The sequence below is a fragment of the Panthera uncia genome, chromosome B4, assembly GCF_023721935.1.
Source record: "Panthera uncia isolate 11264 chromosome B4, Puncia_PCG_1.0, whole genome shotgun sequence".
NCBI classification, from domain to species: domain Eukaryota; kingdom Metazoa; phylum Chordata; class Mammalia; order Carnivora; family Felidae; genus Panthera; species Panthera uncia.
The window spans coordinates 120,883,958-120,904,995 of NC_064809.1; the positions used below are offsets into that span (position 1 = coordinate 120,883,958).

The following is a 21,038-nucleotide window of genomic DNA, read 5'->3' on the forward strand; positions in this document are numbered from 1 at the left end:
ATCAAGAGTGAACCCTAATGTAAACTGTGGACATTGGGTGATAATGTAGGTTCAACAGTTGTAACTAATGTACCATCTGGTGGGGGATGTTAATAGTGGGGGGAAGCTGTGTACCTTCCACTCAATTTTGCTATGAACCTAAAACTGCTCTTAAAAAAGTCTATTAAAAATATTGATATGCATTTCTTGAAAAAATTCCAGCCCCAAATTCCAGTAAGTCCTGGTGATTTTCTGCAGACCTCTTTACCCCCATTCCAAAGGTAGATCTCTGTCACCCGTGCGGTGTGCGCCTCTCAAATCCTTCTTTGTGTTGTCCCAAAAGGAAATATACCACCTACACGTGTTATTTTAAAATCAAAATGAAATCATACTTTTCATGGTTTTCTACAACTTTTTTTTTTTCCACTTAACGTATCACGGACGTCTTTCCATCTCAACATTATACTCTTTTGAATGTTATTTCATAACACTGATTCTTTTTAACAGTGAATGGGTTAAAGATGTGATCGTGAACCCATTGATGTGTTCCAAATACTTTGTTTATCAGTATATGGTTGATTAATAGGCCAGGATGTGCATTTCCTTACACTTGTTTTAACAGCTGCTATGAAAGCTACTTGTTTCTCTCTGTGGAGAGAAGAAATGTGTTGGTTTATGGGCAGGGAGCGAAGCGTGAGGACTCAAGAACTTGAAGTTCAGACAACTTTTGACTTCGTAGGGCTTCCTTTCTCTATTGAGGCATAATTTAGCTATCGTTAGGACTGAATTGTGTAAATCTGTATGTGGAAGCCCTAAACTCCAGTACCTTGGGATGTGACTGCATTTGAGGACAGAGCCTATAAGGAGCAATTAAGTGAAACTGAGGCCATCAGGGTGGGGCCTTAATCCAGTATGACTGGTGTCCTTATAGGAAGAGGCAGAGACGCCAGAGATGGGAACACACAGAAAAAGCCATCCGAGGACGGGAGGAGAAGGCAGCTGACCGTGAGCCTGGAAAAGAAGCCTTGGAAGAAACCAACGCTGCCAGAGCCTGGATCCTGGACCTCCAGCCTCCAGATCTGTGAGAAATCAAACTTCTTTTCTGTAAGCCATCTAGTCTGGGGTATTTTCTTTGTTTATATCTTAAAAAAGTTTTTTCTAACGTTTATTCATTGTTGAGAGACAGAGAGAGACAGCGTGAGCAGGGGAGGGGCAGAAAGAAAGGGAGACACAGAATCCAAAGCAGGCTCCAAGCTCTGAGCTGTCAGCACAGAGCCTGATTCAGGGCTTGAACCCATGAACCGTGAGATCATGACCTGAGCAGAAGTTGGAAGCTTAACCAACTGAGCCACCCAGGCACCCCATAGTCTGTGGTATTTTCTTATGGCAGCCCAGGCTGACTAATACAGATTTCTTAAAATTTGCAAATATTGGGAATTTCTTAACATTTCCTGTTTTAGGTATACAGTTCCATGATTTTTAGTAAATTGATAGAGTTGCACAACCATTACCACAGTGCCACTTTGGACCATTTCCAGGGGTGCCTGGCTGCCTCAGTTGGTGGGGTGTCCAACTCTTGATTTTGGCTCAGGTCATGATCCCAGGATTGTGGGACTGAGCCCAGAGTCAGGCTCCATGCTGGATGTGGAGGCTGCTTGGGATTCTCTCTCTCTCTCTCTCTCCTTCTCTCTCTCTCTCTCTCTCACCTTCTCTCTCTCTCTCTCCTTCTCTCTCTCTCTCTCTCTTCCTCCCCTCCCCCCCAACTCTTCCCCTTGCCTGCTTGCACTCTCTCTCTCTCAAATAAAAAAAAAATATTCATTTCCCTGAAAAGTTTCCTTAAGCTGGGTTATAGTCAATCCACTCCAGCTCTCAGCCCCTGGCAACCACTGATCTCTTTTCTGTCTCTATAGATTCACCTTTTCTAGAAACTTCTCTAAATGGAGTCATAGAATATGTGGGCTTTCAGGTCTGACTTCTTTAATTTAGCATAATCTTTGAGAGTTTCATCCACATCCAACTTCTGGAGCAGGCATTAGTAGTTTGTTGCTTCTTATTGTTGAAAAGCACTCCATTGTGTGGATATACTACATTTTATCTAATCTCTGATTGATTTACATGTGGATTGTTTCCAGTGGGGCTACAAAGAATGATGCCCTGGGCAAATCTGTATGCACATCTTTATGTGGAAATCATTCTCTTTCCGGATGCTCCTTATGTTTATTTAAACCAGATTTTATGTGTTTTTAACTGTTTTTCTTTTTAGTATATTTATTTATTTTTGAGAGGGGAAGAGGGGCAGAGAGAGAGAGAGAGAGAGAGAGAGAGAGAGACTGAGAGAGAACCCCAAGCAGGCTCCACACTATCAGCACAGAGCTTGACCAGGGCTCTATCCTGTGAACTGTGAGATCACGACCCAAGCAGAAATCAAGAATCAAATGCTTAATGGACTGAGCCACCCAGGCTCCCCTTAACTGTTTTTCTTAAATGAATTTTTAAATTAAAATAAGTCAGCTTTGTGAGAGTAGGACATTGTTTTTCTCACTGTTGTGGGTCCAGTGTCTAAAGCCTCTGGTTTAAAAAAAAAAAAAGTATGAAATGAATGTATATAATGCACCAAAATATTAACTATATTTGTCTTTGGCTGATATAGCTACAGGTAATATCTTTCTCTTCTGTATTTTCCATAAATGTATTTGCGAGACTATATAAAACTACAATTATTTAAAATTATTTAAAAATAGGGGTGCCTGGATGTTTCAGTCAAAGGTTTGTGCGACTCTTGATCTCAGGGTTGCAAGTTGGAGCCCCACATTGGGGGTAGAGATTACTTAAAAATAAAATCTTTATAAATAAAGAAACCATTTAAAAATATAATACACAGACTACAGTACTTCTTAATTTCTGTGAAGGATGACTCTGTGTGTTTAGAGGTTGTGAAGGTGGCATCTCAAGCAACCCACCCCTCAGGAGGGAAATCGGGGTCCTGAGCACAGCTGGAAGAGGACATAGGGTCAATGCAGGATCTTTTCTCAGCTGCGGGTTCTGAGGCTATTGGTGCCGCAGTGGGAATGAACCAGTGGGGAGAAGGGACAGAAGGTGACGTGCATAACCAGCATTATTGGGAGCCTCCAAGGATGGACACAGAGCCAGTCGCCCGAAGCGTGGCCTGAGAACCGAGCGTCAACATCAACTGGGAGCGGATCACAAATGCGTGCAATCCTCAGGCCCCACCCCAAATCTACTGACTCAAAATTTCTCGGGATGGGTCCGAGTATCGTGTTTTAACAAACCCTAACTGTGATTCTTCTATGTGCTGAAGTTTGAGTAGCACCGATCATTGTAGAACATCATTGAAAAGTCGGCCTTGGGTGGATATTCTCACCAGCAGGTCCTTGGGAGCTGACCAGATGGTTGCCTGTCTCTGACCCAGCTACTGAGAGGAAGCAAAGGAACGCATTTAAATCACATTCCTAGGCATCCCATCTTGATGGGTTATATGCTTATTTACCTGCTCCATTCTTTTTTTTTTAATTATTGTAGTAAAAAACACTTAAGATTAATCATCTTAAGCATTTTTTAAATGCACAGTTGGTGTATTAAATACATTCACATTGTCGTACTACTGTCACCACGGCCCCATCCCCATAATTCTTGTCAAACTTACAAAACTTTTACAAACTCACACAACTGCAGCTTCTACCCGTTAAACAAGAACTCCGCATCCCCGCGCCCCCCGCCCCTGGCAACCATCATCATACTTTCTGTCTGGGTGACTGTGACTATCAAAGTCCCTCATACAAGAGGAATCGTACAGTGTACTTGTCTTTCGGGGCCCAGCTTGTTTCACTCAGCATACCTGTTTCGTTCCTGAGCACAGTCCCCTTATGAACTTTCTTATACAGAATTCCGCAGAGGGTCACAATCAGAAGGAACAGCAACACCTGATTGACTGAAATAAAACCAGAAACACATTCAGGTGTAATCTCTCAAGCTGAAATTGCGGGAAAGTTTAGAATGGTCATATGAGCAGATGCCTTTCCTAACGAACATCCCAGCAGTGGTCTGGGACCTTTCTTTCAGCAGATGGCATGTCAGGGTTAACCTGGGATGCTGTTGCAGCTCAAGGGTACAGAGATGTAGTTTAAGGAGGATGGGGGGCTACTCCCAGGCAGCCTGATGGCAGAGGCTACGACCTTAATGCCGACATGAGGCTGCCTCTGGAGCCAATTTCTGTGCATGAACATTTGGTTTCAATGAACAGCCAACATTTATATAAAGCTTACGATGAGCCAGTACTTACTACAAGTACGTGTTCTCAGTTCACTCGAACACTGGTCAAGGATGACATACAACAAATTCTTGCCCTGAGTAAGAGGACGGAAGGTCCAAATATCTCTTCCAGTTCTAAGCATCCGGGACCATCTGTTCCACTTACCCTTGGCAACGACTGAGAAATAGAGTGATAAAGGACAGTGCTTTCCTGAGTACAGAGCACATACCACTGATTGTACATGAGATGGTTTAGGAGGTTTGTGACCATGGCATTAAGTAACATTAAGTCACAGCATGAGAAGTTAGTTTTAATTTCACGTGCAGGCAGGTAACAAAAGCTACCCAGAAGTGAGTAACATTGTTCTAACCATACATATGTGTATAATCGTCTTCTTTTTAAGATAGGAGATAGCTTATTCTATTAGCAATAAGGATATGCACTTTCCTTTTTTACAATTTTTAATGTTTTTGTTTATTTTTGAGAAAGAGAGACAGAGTACTAGTAGGGGAGGGGCAGAGAGAGAGAGAGACACAGAGTCCAAAGCAGGCTCCAGGCTCTGAGCTGTCAGCACAGAGCCCGACATGGGGCTCGAACTTGCAAACCATGAGATTATGACCGAAGCCAAAGTTGGATGCTTAACCCACTGAGCCACCCAGACGCCCCAGGATATACACTTTCTATTATAAAGTACACATAAATTTTAAATGAGTCAATTTAAGGAAACAGTTAAGTCATGCGTAGGACAGAAGAAACACAGATGATGAAAAATTGAGAAGGTGGTACATTGCTATACATAGAGCACAATCACCTGAAGTTTGGAAAATGTTGGTTAGGAAAGGGCCAGGATTTCAAGTCAGGCTCAAATCTTGTTTCTGCCACCTCTTAGCTGTGTGGCCTTAGACAGGTTACTGAATCTCTCTGAGCCTCAGTTTGCTCATCTGCTCAATGAGGATTGTAATTGTAGTAATAATCGTTGTCTCACATGCGGGTTTTGAGAGTTAACAAAGGCAATGTAGGCCTAATAAAGACTTTATAATTGTTATGTATTATCATTTACTATTTTTTTAAGTTTATTTATTTTTGAGAGAGAGAGAAAGCACAAGTGAGGGAGGGCAGAGAGAGAGGGAGAGAGAGAATCCCAAGCAGGCTCCGTACTGTCAGCGCAGAGCCCAATGAGGGGCTCGAACTCATGAACCATGAGATCATGACCTAACCCCAAATCAAGAGTCGGACACTTAACGGACTGAGCCACCCAGGCACCCCTATCATTTACTGCTTTTACGCATCGTGATATTTACATTTATTGTCCTCATACTGATCTCTTTTCTGGCCCCTGGGCCTTTGTCTTCCCTCTTGTAGAAGGAAGGAGTTAGTCTTCACAGATGTCTTCCAGAGCTACATTCTGAGGCCCAATGATTCTACTGTGCTTACATCCAGCTTCTCTCTGCCTTTCTGGACTGTGAGATTCAGCCAGAGAAACTAGATACGAGACCCAGTTTAAAACAAAACTATAGAGAAATAGCAGATAAGGAAGAAAGTCCTACAGTTTATCAATACGTGTGATAAATATTCATCTGCCACAGCCAGTTGGGGAGGCAACTCAAAGTCTTCTATCACCTGACTCTTTTTTAGTATATGTATGCCCTATGCAATATTTTGCATATACTTAGACCAAAATATTATTCACAGTTAATCTGAACTTCAAATCTAACTGCATATCTTGTCTTTTCATCTGCTTGTTCAGGCAGCTCTACCCTGAGGCTGACTGTCACACGATTAGGTTACTACGCTTCATCCCAGGTTCACAAACTACTAGACCTAAAATCAAGGACAAATTCACATTTTGATGGAGTCTGAAGATTATATAATTTAAGGTGACTCTTAAGAATAGGAACACAAGGGGCACCTGGCTGGCTCAGTCAGTGGAACATGAACTCTTGATGTGGGGGTTGTGAGTTTGGGCCCCATGTTAGGTGTAGAGATTACTTACATGAATCAATCAATCGATATTAAGAATAGGAACACAAAATTACAAGTGCTAAAATTAGATAGGAGCATGAATATTTATTTAAAGTGAGAAAATAAATTCTATTTGTTAAGTTTTATAGAAATGTTTGCCCCTTCTCATGATGAATCCACCTGTGGACAAAATACTTAACAACTTTCCACAGGAATCATCCTGAAATGATGATGCCAAGGACTCTGCCTGTGGGAAAACCATCCGTGAAAACAAAGATCTCAAAAATAAGACAGTTCAAGACTCAGCATCAAAACAGTCCTTTAAGTGGCACCTCGGTGGCTCAGTCAGTTAGCCGTCTGACTTCGGCTCAGGTCATGATCTCACAGTTCATGGGTTTGAGCCCGGCGTCAGGCTCTGTGCTGACAGCTCAGAGCCTGAAGCCTGTCTCGGATTCTGTGTCTCCCTCTCTCTCTGCCGTTCCCCTTCTCACGCTCTGTCTTTATCTCTCAAAAATAAATAAACATTAAAAAATTAAAAAAACCAGTCCTTTAAAATATCTATTTTTAATAATCATGATTGTCAAAAGTGTAATCTTACTTTTTCGTAACAAAGCCATGTGTGTTCACGCAGACGAAAGCTGTGACCTGTGGATTAAAGAATAAAAATTTTTGTAGAACAGAATCAACCCCAAAGTCATCATACAATTACTAAGGACCGTGTCTTTGAGTATCTGATATGTGGCAAATTGGGCAATCATTCCTTACCGTTCTGAATCTAGAACTTTGGAAAAAAGTATCTCTTAGATGTATAGGTCAGCCCTTCAAATGAATTTCTCTGGCTGTACGAACAGTCCAAAGGGCCCCCAATAGATAATCTTGCATATTTTCAGCTATCATAATTTCATTCCTTTGATAAGGAAATTTTCACATCTTCAGGGATCCCTTGTGGAAACAGAACTATACCTTACACTAAATTCAATCATGCATTCCATGAGTATTTATTGAGATCCTACTAATAGCCCAGCACTGTGCTATGTACTGAGGATGTACCAATGAACAAATCAGTCCCAGTCCCTTCCATCATGGGACTTTAAATCCTGTGGGGAAAACAGATACTAAAATGTAACAAATAAAATAGATTATGGTAAGAGATATGAAGGAAACAACAGAAGTTCTGGGACACGGATCAGTAGAGGTGAGGAGTGTGTCAGGAAAAGAAATAAAGAAAAGCCTCATTGAGAAGATGCTCTTCCAAGAAGAGCAGGAGCCCATTGAGAGAAGGCAGAAGGAAAGAGCAAAGTGCAAAGGAAAGGAAACAGCAGGTGTGAAGGCCCAGTGGCTAAAAAGAGCTCTGGGTATTCTAAGTACTGCGAGAAGTTCAGTATGGCTGGAACATAGTGGACTAAACAAGAGACTGGCCAGATGAGGCTGGAGACAAACCGTGTTGTCTACAAAGGAGTTTGGATTTTATTTCATATGCGTGTAGTTCCCTCTATCAGCTTTTGTTTTCATTAAAGTCCCAAAGCAACATTTTCAAACATCTCCACAGATATTCTGATGGTAAAGCAGAGTGGAACTCAAAGTCAGCCATAAGGAGCTCCAAAATATTTACACATTTCTTGAGTTACCTTCAGATTTGTGTAAACTGTCCAAGAACGAAGGGAAAATAATGGCTCCTTTCGTTGCTAGCAGAGGTCCCCTCAGGGAGAAAAGTCTTTGTTATTATGAAGTCAGAGACTTCCGTGCACGGATGGGGTGGGCAGGGGTGAGAGCGGGAACATGTGAAATGAGTCTGAATGAATGATCAACTGGAATCCTGGGGTTGGCAGCAGCCCAAGATTATTACGTGAGAAGGAGAAAGATCCCATAGCAGAGGCTGCCCCTTGCTCATCAGAACATCTGGCCTTGGGGCAGATGCCCCCCAAGGACTTTCCAAGAATTGAGATGCCCAATATTCAGTCCATAGTCTTCCGCCATGCTCGACATCTCCTGATCCCCACCCTGTCGCCAGTCTGCTTTCCCCCCTGGGTCTAAACACACGTATCAGTGTGTCCGGGGGAAATCAAAGAAAGGGGGCCGTGTTCCCCATGCTGGACGTGGAGAAGCGGGGAGAGACGCAACTGAGATGAAGTTCTGTGGGGACTCTGAACGTAGGAGAATGTAAGCTGCCAGGAAGTCATGAGGATTTTGGAGGGGATATGGGATGGGGGAAGGTGAGTCCATTTTACTTGAATCTCCAAATCTATGGCTGCTGGCCGAGGAAATGCTCACTTCCACTCAGTGGTGAGTGAAAATAAAGTTGTGATTTTTCTCTCATCTAAGTACATGAAATCATTTGAAATGTATCCATGGACACCGTGAGGGTCTGTGCACCCCAGGTGGAAGGTTAGACCCCTGGGCAAGGTAGACTCAGCTGACATCTGGGTTAAGATGACATTTGTGCTGTTTTATCACCCAGAAAAACTGCCGCCCTGGGCACATTTGCCTGGTTTGTCCTGAGGCTTTTCATTCACCCTGGTTCCCGACATGATGTTCCAGGTGAGAGGCAGGGTGAGAACCCGGTCCCAGGCAAACATCAGAGAGGGGCAGGCTGATGCGCAGGGACAGAGGAGTATGGATGGAAAAGCAAGCCCTGGGAGGAAGGCTGGAGGGATGCCAGAGACAGATTTGGGATAAGATTCCCTATCTTGCATTGCCGTACACTGTTAAGGGTCATTAAAATGCCCATCCTGGCAATGTCATATAGGCCAATGTTGAAATGTCCTCTGCCTCTATATTGAAGATTACAGAAACTAAAGGAGGGGCCAAGATACAAAACAGAGGGGGACTTTCACTTGATATTCTTTCAAGGCTTATACTGCACGTATTTAATAACCAACATGGCCCTCGGCGCCGAACAATTAAAATGGACCCCAGCTGTAAAAGCTGGAGCAGACCCAACTGATATGTTCTAATAAACAGAAGACTTGGCACCTACAGAATGTTGAATCATGTGCATGGATTATCTGTTCAAACAAATAGTTAAGTACAGGAGATTCTAAGAGTGTGTGTGTATGTGCACTCACACACATACACACACACAAAGATGCTACCAGTCCAACTTTTTACACAGAGCACTTGCCTTTGCATGAGACAAATTCTGGGCAAATTCTAAGAGGCCTATCAACCAGACGTATTCCAGGAAAAACATCTTTTGTTTTTTTTTTTAACGTTTATTCATCTTTGAGAGACAGAGACAGAGCATGAGCAGGGGATGGACAGAGAGAGGGGGAAGGCACAGAATCCAAAGCAGGCGCCAGGCTCCGAGCTGTCAGCGCAGAGTCTGACGCGGGGATCGAACTCATGAACGGCGAGATCATGACCTAAACCAAAGTCAGACGCTCAACCGACTAAGCCAACTAGGTGCCCCCAGGAACATCTTTTAACAGAAGAAGCCAACTGCTTCTTCAGAGAATGAATTTTAACACAGGCATAAATTCTTATACTAATCACAACAAATGAAATAGAGAACGATTTCAATACCTCCAAAGAATTCTCTTGTGCTATCCTTTTGTAGGTAGACCCTTCCCAACACCTAGCTCCTGGCAATCACCAATCTGCTCTCTTTCCCTATGGTTTTGCCATTTCCAGAATGCCATATAAATGGGGTCATACAGGATAGCTCAGTCAGTTAAGCATCTGACTTAATTTTGGCTCAGGTCATGATCTCATGGTTTGTGAGTTCGAGCTCCACATGAGGCTCCACACTGATGGTGTGGAACCTGCTTAGAATTCTCTGTATTCCCCTTTCTCTCTCTCAAAAATAAATAAAATTTTAAAAAAAGGATCATACAGTACACGACCTTTTGTGACTCTCTTCCTTCACTTAGCATGATATATTTGGGATTCATACTTGTTGTTGAGTGTATCAATAGCTTTCTCCTTTTTATTGTTGAGTAGTATTCCATTGTATGGATGTACCACAGTCTATCCATTCACCCACAGAAGGACATTGGAGTTATTTCCAGTGTTTTGTTATCATGAATAAAGCTTTTGTAAACTATTATTTATAGGTTTCTGTGTGATTTTAAATTTTCACTTCTCAATGGTAAATACTTAGATTACTGGGTCATCGGGTAGATGTGTATTTAACTTTATAAGAAATTTCCTGTTTTCCTTAGTGGTTGGGTCATTCTGCATTCCCGCCAGCCATGTAAAAGAGTCTCAGTTGCTCTGCGTTCTCATCAGCACTTGGTGTTGTATTTTTTTTATTTTAGCTGCTCTAATAAGGCATGTTTCACTATGGCTTTAATTTGCACTTCACTAACAATTACTCACGTTGAACATCTTTTTATGTGTTTATTTGCCATCTGTATATGTTTGTGATGGTTAATTTTACATGTCAACTTGACTGGGCCATGAAGTGCCCAGGTATTCGGTCACATATTATTCTGGGTGTTCTTATGAGAATGTTTTTGGATGAGATTAATATTATTTTTTTTTAATGTTTACTCATTCTTAGAGAGGGAGAGAGAGAGAGAGAGTGCAAGCAGGGGAGGGACAGAGAGAGAAGAGGACAGAGAATCTGAAGCTGGTCCTGCACTGATAGCAGACAGCCCAATGCAGGGGCTCAAACTCACAAACCACAAGATCGTGACCTGAGTCAAAGCTAGATTCTTAACGGACCTGAGCCTATGGATGAGATTAATATTAAAAAGGCAGATTAAGTAAAGAAGATTGCCCTCTTTAATGCCGGTAGGCCTCATCTAACAAGTTAAGGTTCTGAATAGAACAAAAATGCTGATCTTGCCCTGAGTTAAGAGAGAAACTCTCCAGCCTGACTGCCTTTCAACTGGGACATTGGCTTTTTCCTACCTTCAGATTCAAACGGAAACACATGCTCTTTCTGGGTCTTGAGCCTGCCGCCATCAGACCGGAGCCACTTCACGGCTCCTCCTGCTTCTCAGCCTTCAGAAGGGGACTGGAGCAATACCACCGGCTGTCCTGAGTCTCTAGTGTGCCACCTTACACTGCAGATCTTGGGTCTGTCGGTCACATAATCACATGAGCCAATTTCTTATAATAAATCTCTTCTACATACGTATACATCCTATTGGCTCTGTTTCCCTGAAGAACTCTGGCTAATACAATGGTGAAGTGTCTGCTTAAATCTTTTGCCTAATTTCTTTTTTTTAATTATTTGTGTTTTCATTTATTTTTGAGAGACAGAGCATGCGTGGGGGAGGGGCAGAGAGAGAGGGAGACACAGAATCTGAAGCAGGCTCCAGGCTCTGAGCTGTCAGCACGGACCCTGACGTGGAGCTTGAACTCACGAGCCGCGAGATCATGACCTGAGTCGAAGTCAGACGCTTAACTGACTGTGAGCCATCCAGGCGCTGCTTTTTGCCTAATTTCTGATTGGATCACCGCCTTTCTTCCTTTTGAGTTTTGAGAGTTTTTCATATGTTCTGGGGATAAGTCCACTGTTGGATATGTGATTTGAAAAATACTTTCCCCAGGACATGACTTGTCTTTTAATTTTCTTAACAATGAAGTTTACAGAGCAAAAGTTTTTAATTTCAATAATGTCAAATTCATCAATTTTTTTTTTCTTTTATGGATCATGCTTTTCATGTGATGTCTAAGAACTTTTGGCCTAATCCAAGGCCGTGATGAGTTTCCCTTGTGTTTCCTTCTGAGAGTTTTGTAGTTTTATATTTTACATCTACATTTTGAGTTAATTTTTGCATATGGCGTGAGTTGTGGGTTAATTTTTTAGCATATAGAGATCCAGTTGTTCCGGGACCATTTGTTGGGAAGACAGTCCTTTCCACCGAACTAATTATTTTTGTTAAAATTCATTCCAATTTCGGAGTGTCCAAAAGGACACTTGAGATCTGCCAAGGCGTTTGAATCTTGAGGTCTGTGTGTCCCAAAGAAAGGAGAGAGGGCTCAGCCAAAGGTTAGGATTCTCTCCTACGCTTTCTATAACGATTGTAGATCTGGACAGCTGTCAGTGGCTAAAAACTCAAACACTCCACAATGTTCTCAAAGTAGCACCCTGCTTACACAGAGGCAAAACAAGGGCTGAAACATCATGAAAAAGTGTCAAGTGAACGTTTCCCCAAATTCAAATCTTATCTTTGCACAGGATTCTGGAGTATTTTGTGCTCTGAAATCCAAGGAAGCTAACACACCCTTTTCCTCAAAATGCATGTAACAACTTTGTTTCCTGGCTTTCACGGTTCACAATTTATCTTTATGGTTATTACAGTACTTTCTATACTCATTAGAATAAGCAGTGGCATAAAGAGAAGCAGAGGATAAAAACATAGGCTTGAGGGGCGCCTGGGTGGCTCGTCGGTTAAGCGTCCGACTTCAGCTCAGGTCATGATCTCACGGTCCGTGAGTTCGAGCCCCGCGTCAGGCTCTGTGCTGACAGCTCAGAGCCTGGAGCCTGTTTCAGATTCTGTGTCTCCCTCTCTCTCTGCTCCTCCCCCGTTCATGCTCTGTCTCTCTCTGTCTCAAAAATAAATAAATGTTAAAAAGAAAAAACAAAAACAAAAACATAGGCTTAATGAAGAAAATGAAGTTTAGCTGTTAGAATTTTAGCTTATAAAAATAGATTAGAATTTACTTATGTATTGATTTATATTTATTTTTCCAGTTCATTTTTGAGAGAGGGGGAGGGGCAGTGAGAGAGGGGTACAGAGGATCTGAAATGGGCTCTGTGCTGACAGCAGACAGCCCGATGCAGGGCTCAAACCCACAAACCATGAGATCATGACCTGAGCGGAAGTCGGACGCTCACGCTCAACTGACTGAGCCACCCAGGCGCCCCTAGATTAGAATTTAGATTACAGTTAGATTATAAAATAATTTAGATTATTTTAAAAATTCAGCTCAGCCTAGAAATCTAAAATAAAATTATGTCACATTTATATGTTCATTCCCTTCTTTGTAGCATTTTGCCAATCACCCAGGAGCACGCAACTGACTTCCTTTATCTTAAAAAAAAAAAAAAAAGGTTAATTTGCTATAAATAACAATTTGTGTTGGAAACCCGAAGTTTATTTTAAAATTAAGTTGAGCCTTCTTAATTATGGTTCTTCAAAGGAACTTCTGAACTTGACATTTGACTGGAGGCAGCAGTCAGCAAACGGAATAATAACCTTTAGAAACCAGCAACATGGACAGAGAGAGCCTACGGGAGGCAAGCAAGAAGGGGGGGGGGATGTCCAAGCACCCCAGGGTTCCCTCATGAATCAAAGTGTTGTGAGAACTTGTTGGCAGTGATCTTGGGAAACTCTTCAATAGGAATTTGGTTCAAGTCTTTAATTCGCTGTAAAGAACCAGCTATAACATCCTTTTTATTTTCCCAGGCTCTAGGCTGAACACCCAGGGTGCATGTGCACTGGCCCTTCTCCTCTTCCCCTCTTACGCCTGGGAAATAATCGCGTCAAAGCAGCACATTACTTAGGATTCTTTGGATATTGATTTCAGGTACTTTTTACCCACTTATGATTTTAGATGATATGCATTCAGCTAACTCTTTAAGATGATGTAAGCATAGAATGGTCTTTGGCCACAGGCCCCCTCCTCCCCAGTCCATGAACAAAGGCCATCTGGTAGTAGGGGAGAGAGACTGAGGAGAAGGTCAAAAGGATCTGAACTTGAGCCCCTGATGCCAGCTCTTCCCTGGGCAACCCTGTTAGTCAAAACAATACATTTAGTTTCTTGCAAACAAGAGTCCTTACAAATACATTCCCTGTGGCCAGAATCATGTGCACATATGGGGAGAGATTTGCAGGGGCCAGATGACAATAATAGCTACCGTTTATTGCAAGCTTAATGTGCACCCGAATCTGTGCTGACCATTTAGGTATACCATCTTCTTTAATTCTTTTTTTTTTTTTTAACAACATTTATTTATTTTTGAGACAGAGAGAGACAGAGCATGAACGGGGGAGGGTCAGAGAGAGAGGGAGACACAGAATCGGAAGCAGGCTCCAGGCTCTGAGCCATCGGCCCAGAGCTCGACGCGGGGCTCGAACTCACGGACCGTGAGATCGTGACCTGAGCCAAAGTCGGCCGCTCAACCGACTGAGCCACCCAGGCGCCCCCATCTTCTTTAATTCTTACACATTTCAGGTGGATATATTGTTCTCTCCAGGTTTCAAATGAGGAAATTGTGACTCAGAGAGGTTCAGTAACTTGCTCAAAATCACACAGCTACTAAAGGGCAGGGCAGGGATTTGAAGTTAGGGCTCTCTGACTTCAGAGCCTATGCTCTTTAACCGCAAGGTGCTGGAGCCCTTCAAGGGCCATTCGGGCTACCCCAGGAAGCAGGTGACGGCACTGTGTGCTGATGGGGTGTCAGTCAAGTTTGGACTGCTTGTCCCTGAGTGCTCGGTTACTGTAACGGCTGAGATCATGCCAGAAGCAGAAAGATCATCCGGCTGGCTCATCTGAGAAGGGGGCTCATCTTTCTCCCATCCAGCATGCTGCCAATTTGAAAATCCCTTTAAAACGAAACAAGAGGTTGGGGCGCCTGAGTGGCTCAGTCGGTTAAGCGTCCAACTCTTGATCTCGGCTCAGATCATGATCTCGGGGTTCCTGAGAGGGAGCCCCATGGCGGGCTCTGCATGGAAAGTGTGGAGCCTGCTTGGGATTTCCTCCCTCCCTCTCTCTCTGTCCTTCCCCCGCTCATGTTTTCTCTCTTTCTCTCTCCCTCTCCCTCTCTCAAAATAAATAAATGAAACAAGAGGCTTCAGGAAACTCGTAACGGCACATCGAATTGCAAGGCATGGCAGCAGCAAGCCAAGGAGAGAAATTCCTGAAGCAGATTCTTGTAGGAAACTTTTGAGCAGCTTTTAGTATAGAAGGCAGGAGTGGAGTCTTTGAGAAGCATGTACTTCCAAAAGAAAGCCTGTTTTATTAAAAATTTTTAAATATGAAATTGTAAAGATTGGCATCCTTTCCCTCTTCGCAATTTCATCTCATGTCTCATGGTGGCACTTTCTGTGTAAGCTGCTGTGAATTGGTGTTTCTGGTGCTTGCAGTCAAAAGCATTCTAAGAGATCAAGTAGGTGCTCACGAAACATTTGCAACTCCTAGATATGAGCCGATTACGTGGATTTGGTAGGGGCATCAGAGTTGTAAAGAGGTAGAAAACTGATGGGAGGAAGTTCAGGGGCTCGGGATTCAGGGAACAGCTGGGGAGCATCCTAAGACCCCGTAGAATAGGAGGCAGAGACCTGGGGCCCAGAGAAACTGGCATGTTTGGGGGCAGAGCATCATCTTGTGGGTCAACACGGTCCCTGTGTGTGAAGAAATGCACCAAAGGACTCATTCCCGTGCTGCAGAGGCCCGGGTGCGTGGGAGATACATCACCTGCCGGCTCTCTCTACACATGTCCTGTCCTGGGCACATCCTGTCCTGGGCACAGCCCGCAAAGCTCCACACTCCCCTGCTTGTCTGCAACCTTTCTTTGCTTTTTTGTTTGGTCTTGTTTTTTGTTTTTTTTTTTAACGTTTATTTTTGGCAGAGACAGAGTGCGAGTGGGGGAGGGGCAGAGAGAGAGAGGGAGACACAGAATCCGAAGGAGGCTCCAGGCTCTGAGCTGTCAGCACAGAGCCCGAGGCGGGGCTCGAACTCACAAACTGTGAGATCATGACCTGAGCCGAAGTCGGAGGCTCGACCGACTGAGCCCCCCAGGCACCCTGTGTGGGACCTTTCTGATGGCTCATCCTCGGTCTCTTTTGCTGGTTCCCCCTATTGCCTGAGCTTCTAAATGTTGGAATGCCTCAGGACTCCGTGTTTGATTTCTTCTCGCTCTCAACTCCCTCCTTAGGAGGCTCATCTCGTCTCACAGCTTTAAATCCCATTACATGCTGCTAGCTCCCAAAGGACTGTCTACGGCCCCAACCCGTCCTGTGGACCCCGACTCCTAAAATGCACTGCCCCTGGGGCAGATCCATGTGGGGACGTCCACCTGTCCAAAACCGAGCTCCTGATATCCACACCCCCAAATGTGTACCACCCCTAATCTTCTCCAACTCCGTTAATGGAAAGTTCATTTTTCTAATTGCCCCAGCAAAAATAAAGTTGCTGTTATCCTTGAGCCCTCTCTGTTGGTCACTCCGCCCATACAGACAGCGACAAGTCCTGTCAGTCCTACCTTCAAAATATACCCAGAATTTTTGCCCCCGGCAGCCTCTACTGTGGCCCAATCACCATCACTCTTTGACTGAATTGCTCTGCTTTTGTTTCCTTTTAGCTGATTCTCGACAAAGCATCCAGAGTGAGCCTATTAAAATAGGAGTCGGGTTGCGAGGCACCTGGGTGGCTCAGGTGGTTGAGCGTCTGACTCTTGGTTTTGGCTCAGGTCACGGTCTCACAGTTTGTGGCTTCAAGCCCCGTATCAGGCTCTGCCCTCTCAGCACGGAGGCTGCTTGGGATTCTCTCTCTCTCTCTCTCTCTCTCTCTCTCTCTCTCTCTCTCCTCTCTCTCAATAAATAAATAAATAAACAAACAAACTTAAAAAAAAAATAGGAGTCAGGTTATGTCATTTTCTGTTCAAAACCCTCCAAGGCCTCCTGTCTCCTTCAGAGCAAAAAACCCAAGTCCTTATAACCTCCTCCAAGATATCACATGATCACACCGGCCTCCTTGCCAGACATTCTCCTGCCTCAAAACCTTTACACTTGCTGTTCCCTCCACCTGGAATGCTGTTCCCTCCACCCGGAATGCTATTGTTGCCACCTGGAACACTCCTCCCAGATATCCATGTGGCTGGCTCCTTCATGTCCCTCAGAGTCTTCATCAAAAGCTCCTCACCCCAGCCATACATGTATCACCTCCCCTCAGCAGCTGCCTGTGTCATCACTGGTTTATCGTCCGGCCTCCCGAAGACAGATTATAAGCTCCGCGAAGGCAGGAAATGCCTGATTGTGCACTGGCATGGGTCTCGCACAAGTGCCCGGCACTATAAACCCTCAAAACCACTTCTAGACTGAAGAGAGGAACGTGGCCCCTCCCCTCTGGAGCCGCACAAGCACCCCAAACCCCGTCTGTTCACCACTGAAATCGGTGTCCCCCCACCCCCCAGAAGTCCTCTTCTGCTGAGCTCTGGGCATCCCCTTCACCTCCTCCCTGATGGCTCATTCACTCCACCAACGCCTACAGTTTCACCCCCTAAAAGGTTCTTAGCCCATCCCTTTTCTGTTCTGCCTCGTCTTACCCACTCATCGACTCTGCAATCACCTGCCACCTGGCCTTCGTGCCTCCAGAATTTCTGCCCCCTGCCCTTCCGCAATCTATCACCGGTATAACATAGTGACTCTTTTTGTTGTTTGCTAATCACATTACACTAATTTTACATGCAGTTTGAGTACCTTTATTTTTTAAATGTTTATTTTTGAAAGGTGGGGAAGAGAGGGGGAGGGACAGAGAGGGAGGAGGACAGAGAGAGGGGGACAGAGGATCTGAGGCAGGCTCTGTGCTGACAGCAGCAAGCCCGATGAGGGGCTCGAACTCACGAACTACAAGATCGTGACCTGAGCCGAAGTCAGACGCTTGACCAACTGGGCCACCCAGGTGTCCCACCCAGCACCTTTAATTTTTTGGTCGACTTTCCTTTTCTTCTTATTACCTGAGACATCCAAGTCTACCAAAAAGTTGAAAGAATGAATCTTAGCGCTCACATACCTTCTATCAGAGTCATCAATTGCTAACTTGTTGCCATATTTACTTTCTTTCTTATTTCTCTCTCATATATAGGGCAGACACCATGACGCTTCACCTCTAAATATCTCAGCATGCATCTCTCAAAAACAAAGGCGTCCTCCTACATAACTACAACACCATCATCACCTCCAGGAACAAGAACATTAATGTAATAACATCTTATAAATAATTCATATTCGCATTTCTCCCATTATTGTGACATCATCTTTTATAGTTTGCTTGTCATATCCTTAGTTTCTTTTACTCTTAATCAATCTTCCCCCACCCACACTGCCTTTTTATTTTTCATGACCTTAATTTATTTATTTTTTTTTTTTTGAAGAAATCAAGTTCAGTTGTCTTGTAGAATTCTTTTGCCTGACTTAAAACACAACTCAGATTGGGGCATCCGGGTGGCTCAGTCGGTTATGTGCCCGACTCGATTTCGGCTCAGGTCATGATCTCACAGTTAATGAGTTCAAGCCCCATGTCGGACTCTGCACGGACAGCACGGAGAATTGCTTGGGATTCTCTGTCTCCCTCTCTCTCTGCCCCTCCCCGGCTCATGCTTTCTCTTTCTCTCTCTCTCTTTTAAAAATAAATAAATAAATAAAGTTAAAAAAAAAATTAAACACAACTCTGAATGTCCCTGTCCTGCCTAACGCCCTTCACTGGAAATCCACTACTGGAAGGTTAAGGTTGGAGTTTAAGATGTCCATAGGTCCTCCGTGCCATGACTTCTGTCCAAGCTGAACTGTTTGAGGCTTTGTCTCCAGCCATCCACTGTCCTCCACACCCAGTCGATGTTTTCCTTGTCTCTGAACTTCAGTTCATGCAGTCCCTTCTGCCTTAAACGCCCTTTCTCCTCTTTTCCCCAGTAGATTGTTACTTATTTCTTAAAAACTCAATGCAGGCATCACCTCCTTCAGGAAGTCTTACTTGATTACCCTGCCTGGCTGCTCCCCTGATCTTCGTTCCTGTCCCTATCCCTGCACTCAGAACTGTTCTAATATTATGAGTGTGCCTGTCTCCTCCACTAGACTGTGAGGTGACTGAGGACAGGCACTGTGGCTTGCCCGCCTCTGTGTGCCTCAACAAATGTGTGTGGAATGAATGAGTGACAAACAGGAGAGAGAAAGAAAGGGAAAGGGGCTCTTGCCCTCTTCTTCAATCCTAGGAAGAAAGGGGGCAGCATACCTTTACTGAGGAAAAAAGCCAGAAGGAAGGGACTGTGGATCTAGTCGAGGAATGAAAGCAGAGGGCTCTGGTCTTCTTACCAGCTTTTTACCCACCGTCAAAACAACAAGCCCTAGGAACTGTGTCCCCTGGTCCTTTGTAAGCTTTCCTAGGCTGAGTGACTTTCTGTGTTGTGGTTTCTCTGCAGCAGTAAATAGCCAAGGCTTTGGCATTAAGGAGTCTGTGGGCTTGTCCTCAAGACAGGAAGGAAGATGGAGCCGCACAGCCAGTGTTGGAGAGAAGAATCCCTGGGCAGGGGACGGGATGGCGGCACATTCAAAGGGCGGAGGAAAAAGGCCAAGGTCCTGGGGCCTGTGACTAGGAAGAAAAGGAGAGTTTAGGGAATTGGTCTGGACCTGAGAAATGTCCGTTAAGTTTAAAAATGGGCATCTGAAGGGCCCCTGGGTGGCTCAGTCCAACTTCGGCCCAGCTCATGATCTCATGGTCTGTGGGTTCAAGCCCCACGTCGGGCTCTGTGCTGACAGCTTGGATCCTGGAGCCTGCTTCAGATTCTGTGTCTCCCTCTCCGCCCCTCCCGTGCTCATGCTCTATCTCTCAAAAATAAATAAACATTTTTTGGGGGTGCCTGGGTGGCTCAGTCGGTTAAGCGTCCGACTTCAGCTCAGGTTGTGATCTCCCAGTTCCTGGGTTCGAGCCCCGCATCAGGCTCTGTGCTGACAGCTCAGAGCCTGGAACCTGTTTCAGATTCTGTGTCTCCATCTCCCTCTGCCCCTCCCCTGCTCACGCTCTATCTCTCAAAAATAAATAAACATTTTTGGGGGGCGCCTGGGTGGCTCAGTCAATTAAGCATCCGACTTCGGCCCAGGTCACGATCTCACAGTTCCTGGGTTCGAGCCCCGCGTTGGGCTCTGTGCTGACAGCTTGGAGCCTGGAGCCTGCTTCGGATTCTGTCTCCCTCTCTCTCTGCCCCTCCCCTGTTCATGCTCTGTCTCTCTCAGAAATAAATAAACATTAAAAAAAAATTTTAATAAAATTTTAAAAAAATCATAAAAATGGGTCCCTGAAGACCTTTCACAGGGAGCTATTTTACCAGATGCCAAAGAGTTTGGGCCCATGGCCAAATCTGGAAAGAATGTTTTAAGACCTGGCAGTAGCTAAGTGACTGAGCTCCGCCTTGGAAGAAAAGGCAAAAGTGGGAAGGACTCCAGAAATATATTTCAAAAATCAGAGCCCCTAAGTGTTATTCTACATGCCGGCTCTAATCAGTTGGTAAGGACTTTCAGTATTGCTAAACTGAGAAGGAATCTAAAGCCATCACCAGAAAAGAAAGAAAAAGAAAGTAAAAGAAAGAAAGAAAAAGAAAGGAAAGAACATGGAAACCAGAAGGAAAGGTAAAAGAGGGGGCTCCTTCAAGTTACTGTTGAGTGATTTAAATCTGGCAGGGCACCTACCTGGGTGGAAATATCACAGGCTTTGTTGCCCCACTCCTTGGCGATGCGATCCTGGGCAATTTACAAAACCTCATGAGCACATTGGGGCTGCGCTGCAGATTTAATTAAATAGCCTATAGTAATAATAGGTAACACTCACACAACAGCCTTCACATATGTTCATTAATTCAGTCCTCACAACGACCCGTAAAGTGATTATCCCTGATTCACCCACGAGGAGACTAAAGTTCAGGGAGGGTGATACAATGAACAAGCTGCAGAGCCCAGGCAGTCTGGCTCTGAGCTCACATTCCTAACCATCTTCAGAGCCGACCGCTTTCCATTGCTGATTGCAATCATCCTGTGTCAAGCAACTGACGTAAGCTCCGTGATTTAACTTCACCGCACGGGACCTTCACCCCTGGGGTTCACGCGTGGCATAAAGCAACCAGTAGAGCACTTCGCCTCAACCCATGCCACCTACAGAGCCACGA

At 44.4% G+C, this 21,038-nt stretch overlaps 1 protein-coding gene across 1 annotated transcript in view; it reads right to left on the reverse strand.

The window, feature by feature from the left end:
* GLT8D2 (glycosyltransferase 8 domain containing 2) overlaps positions 1-21,038 on the reverse strand; it is a 45,257-nt gene that overhangs the window by 19,761 nt on the left and 4,458 nt on the right. The window contains exons 2-3 of the mRNA XM_049626200.1: positions 6,810-6,856; positions 3,836-3,928 (exon numbers count right to left, since the gene is read on the reverse strand). Of these exons, the coding sequence (XP_049482157.1) occupies positions 3,836-3,928; positions 6,810-6,828 (112 nt within the window). The 5' untranslated portion in view covers positions 6,829-6,856. The remainder of the gene's footprint in view (positions 1-3,835; positions 3,929-6,809; positions 6,857-21,038) is intronic.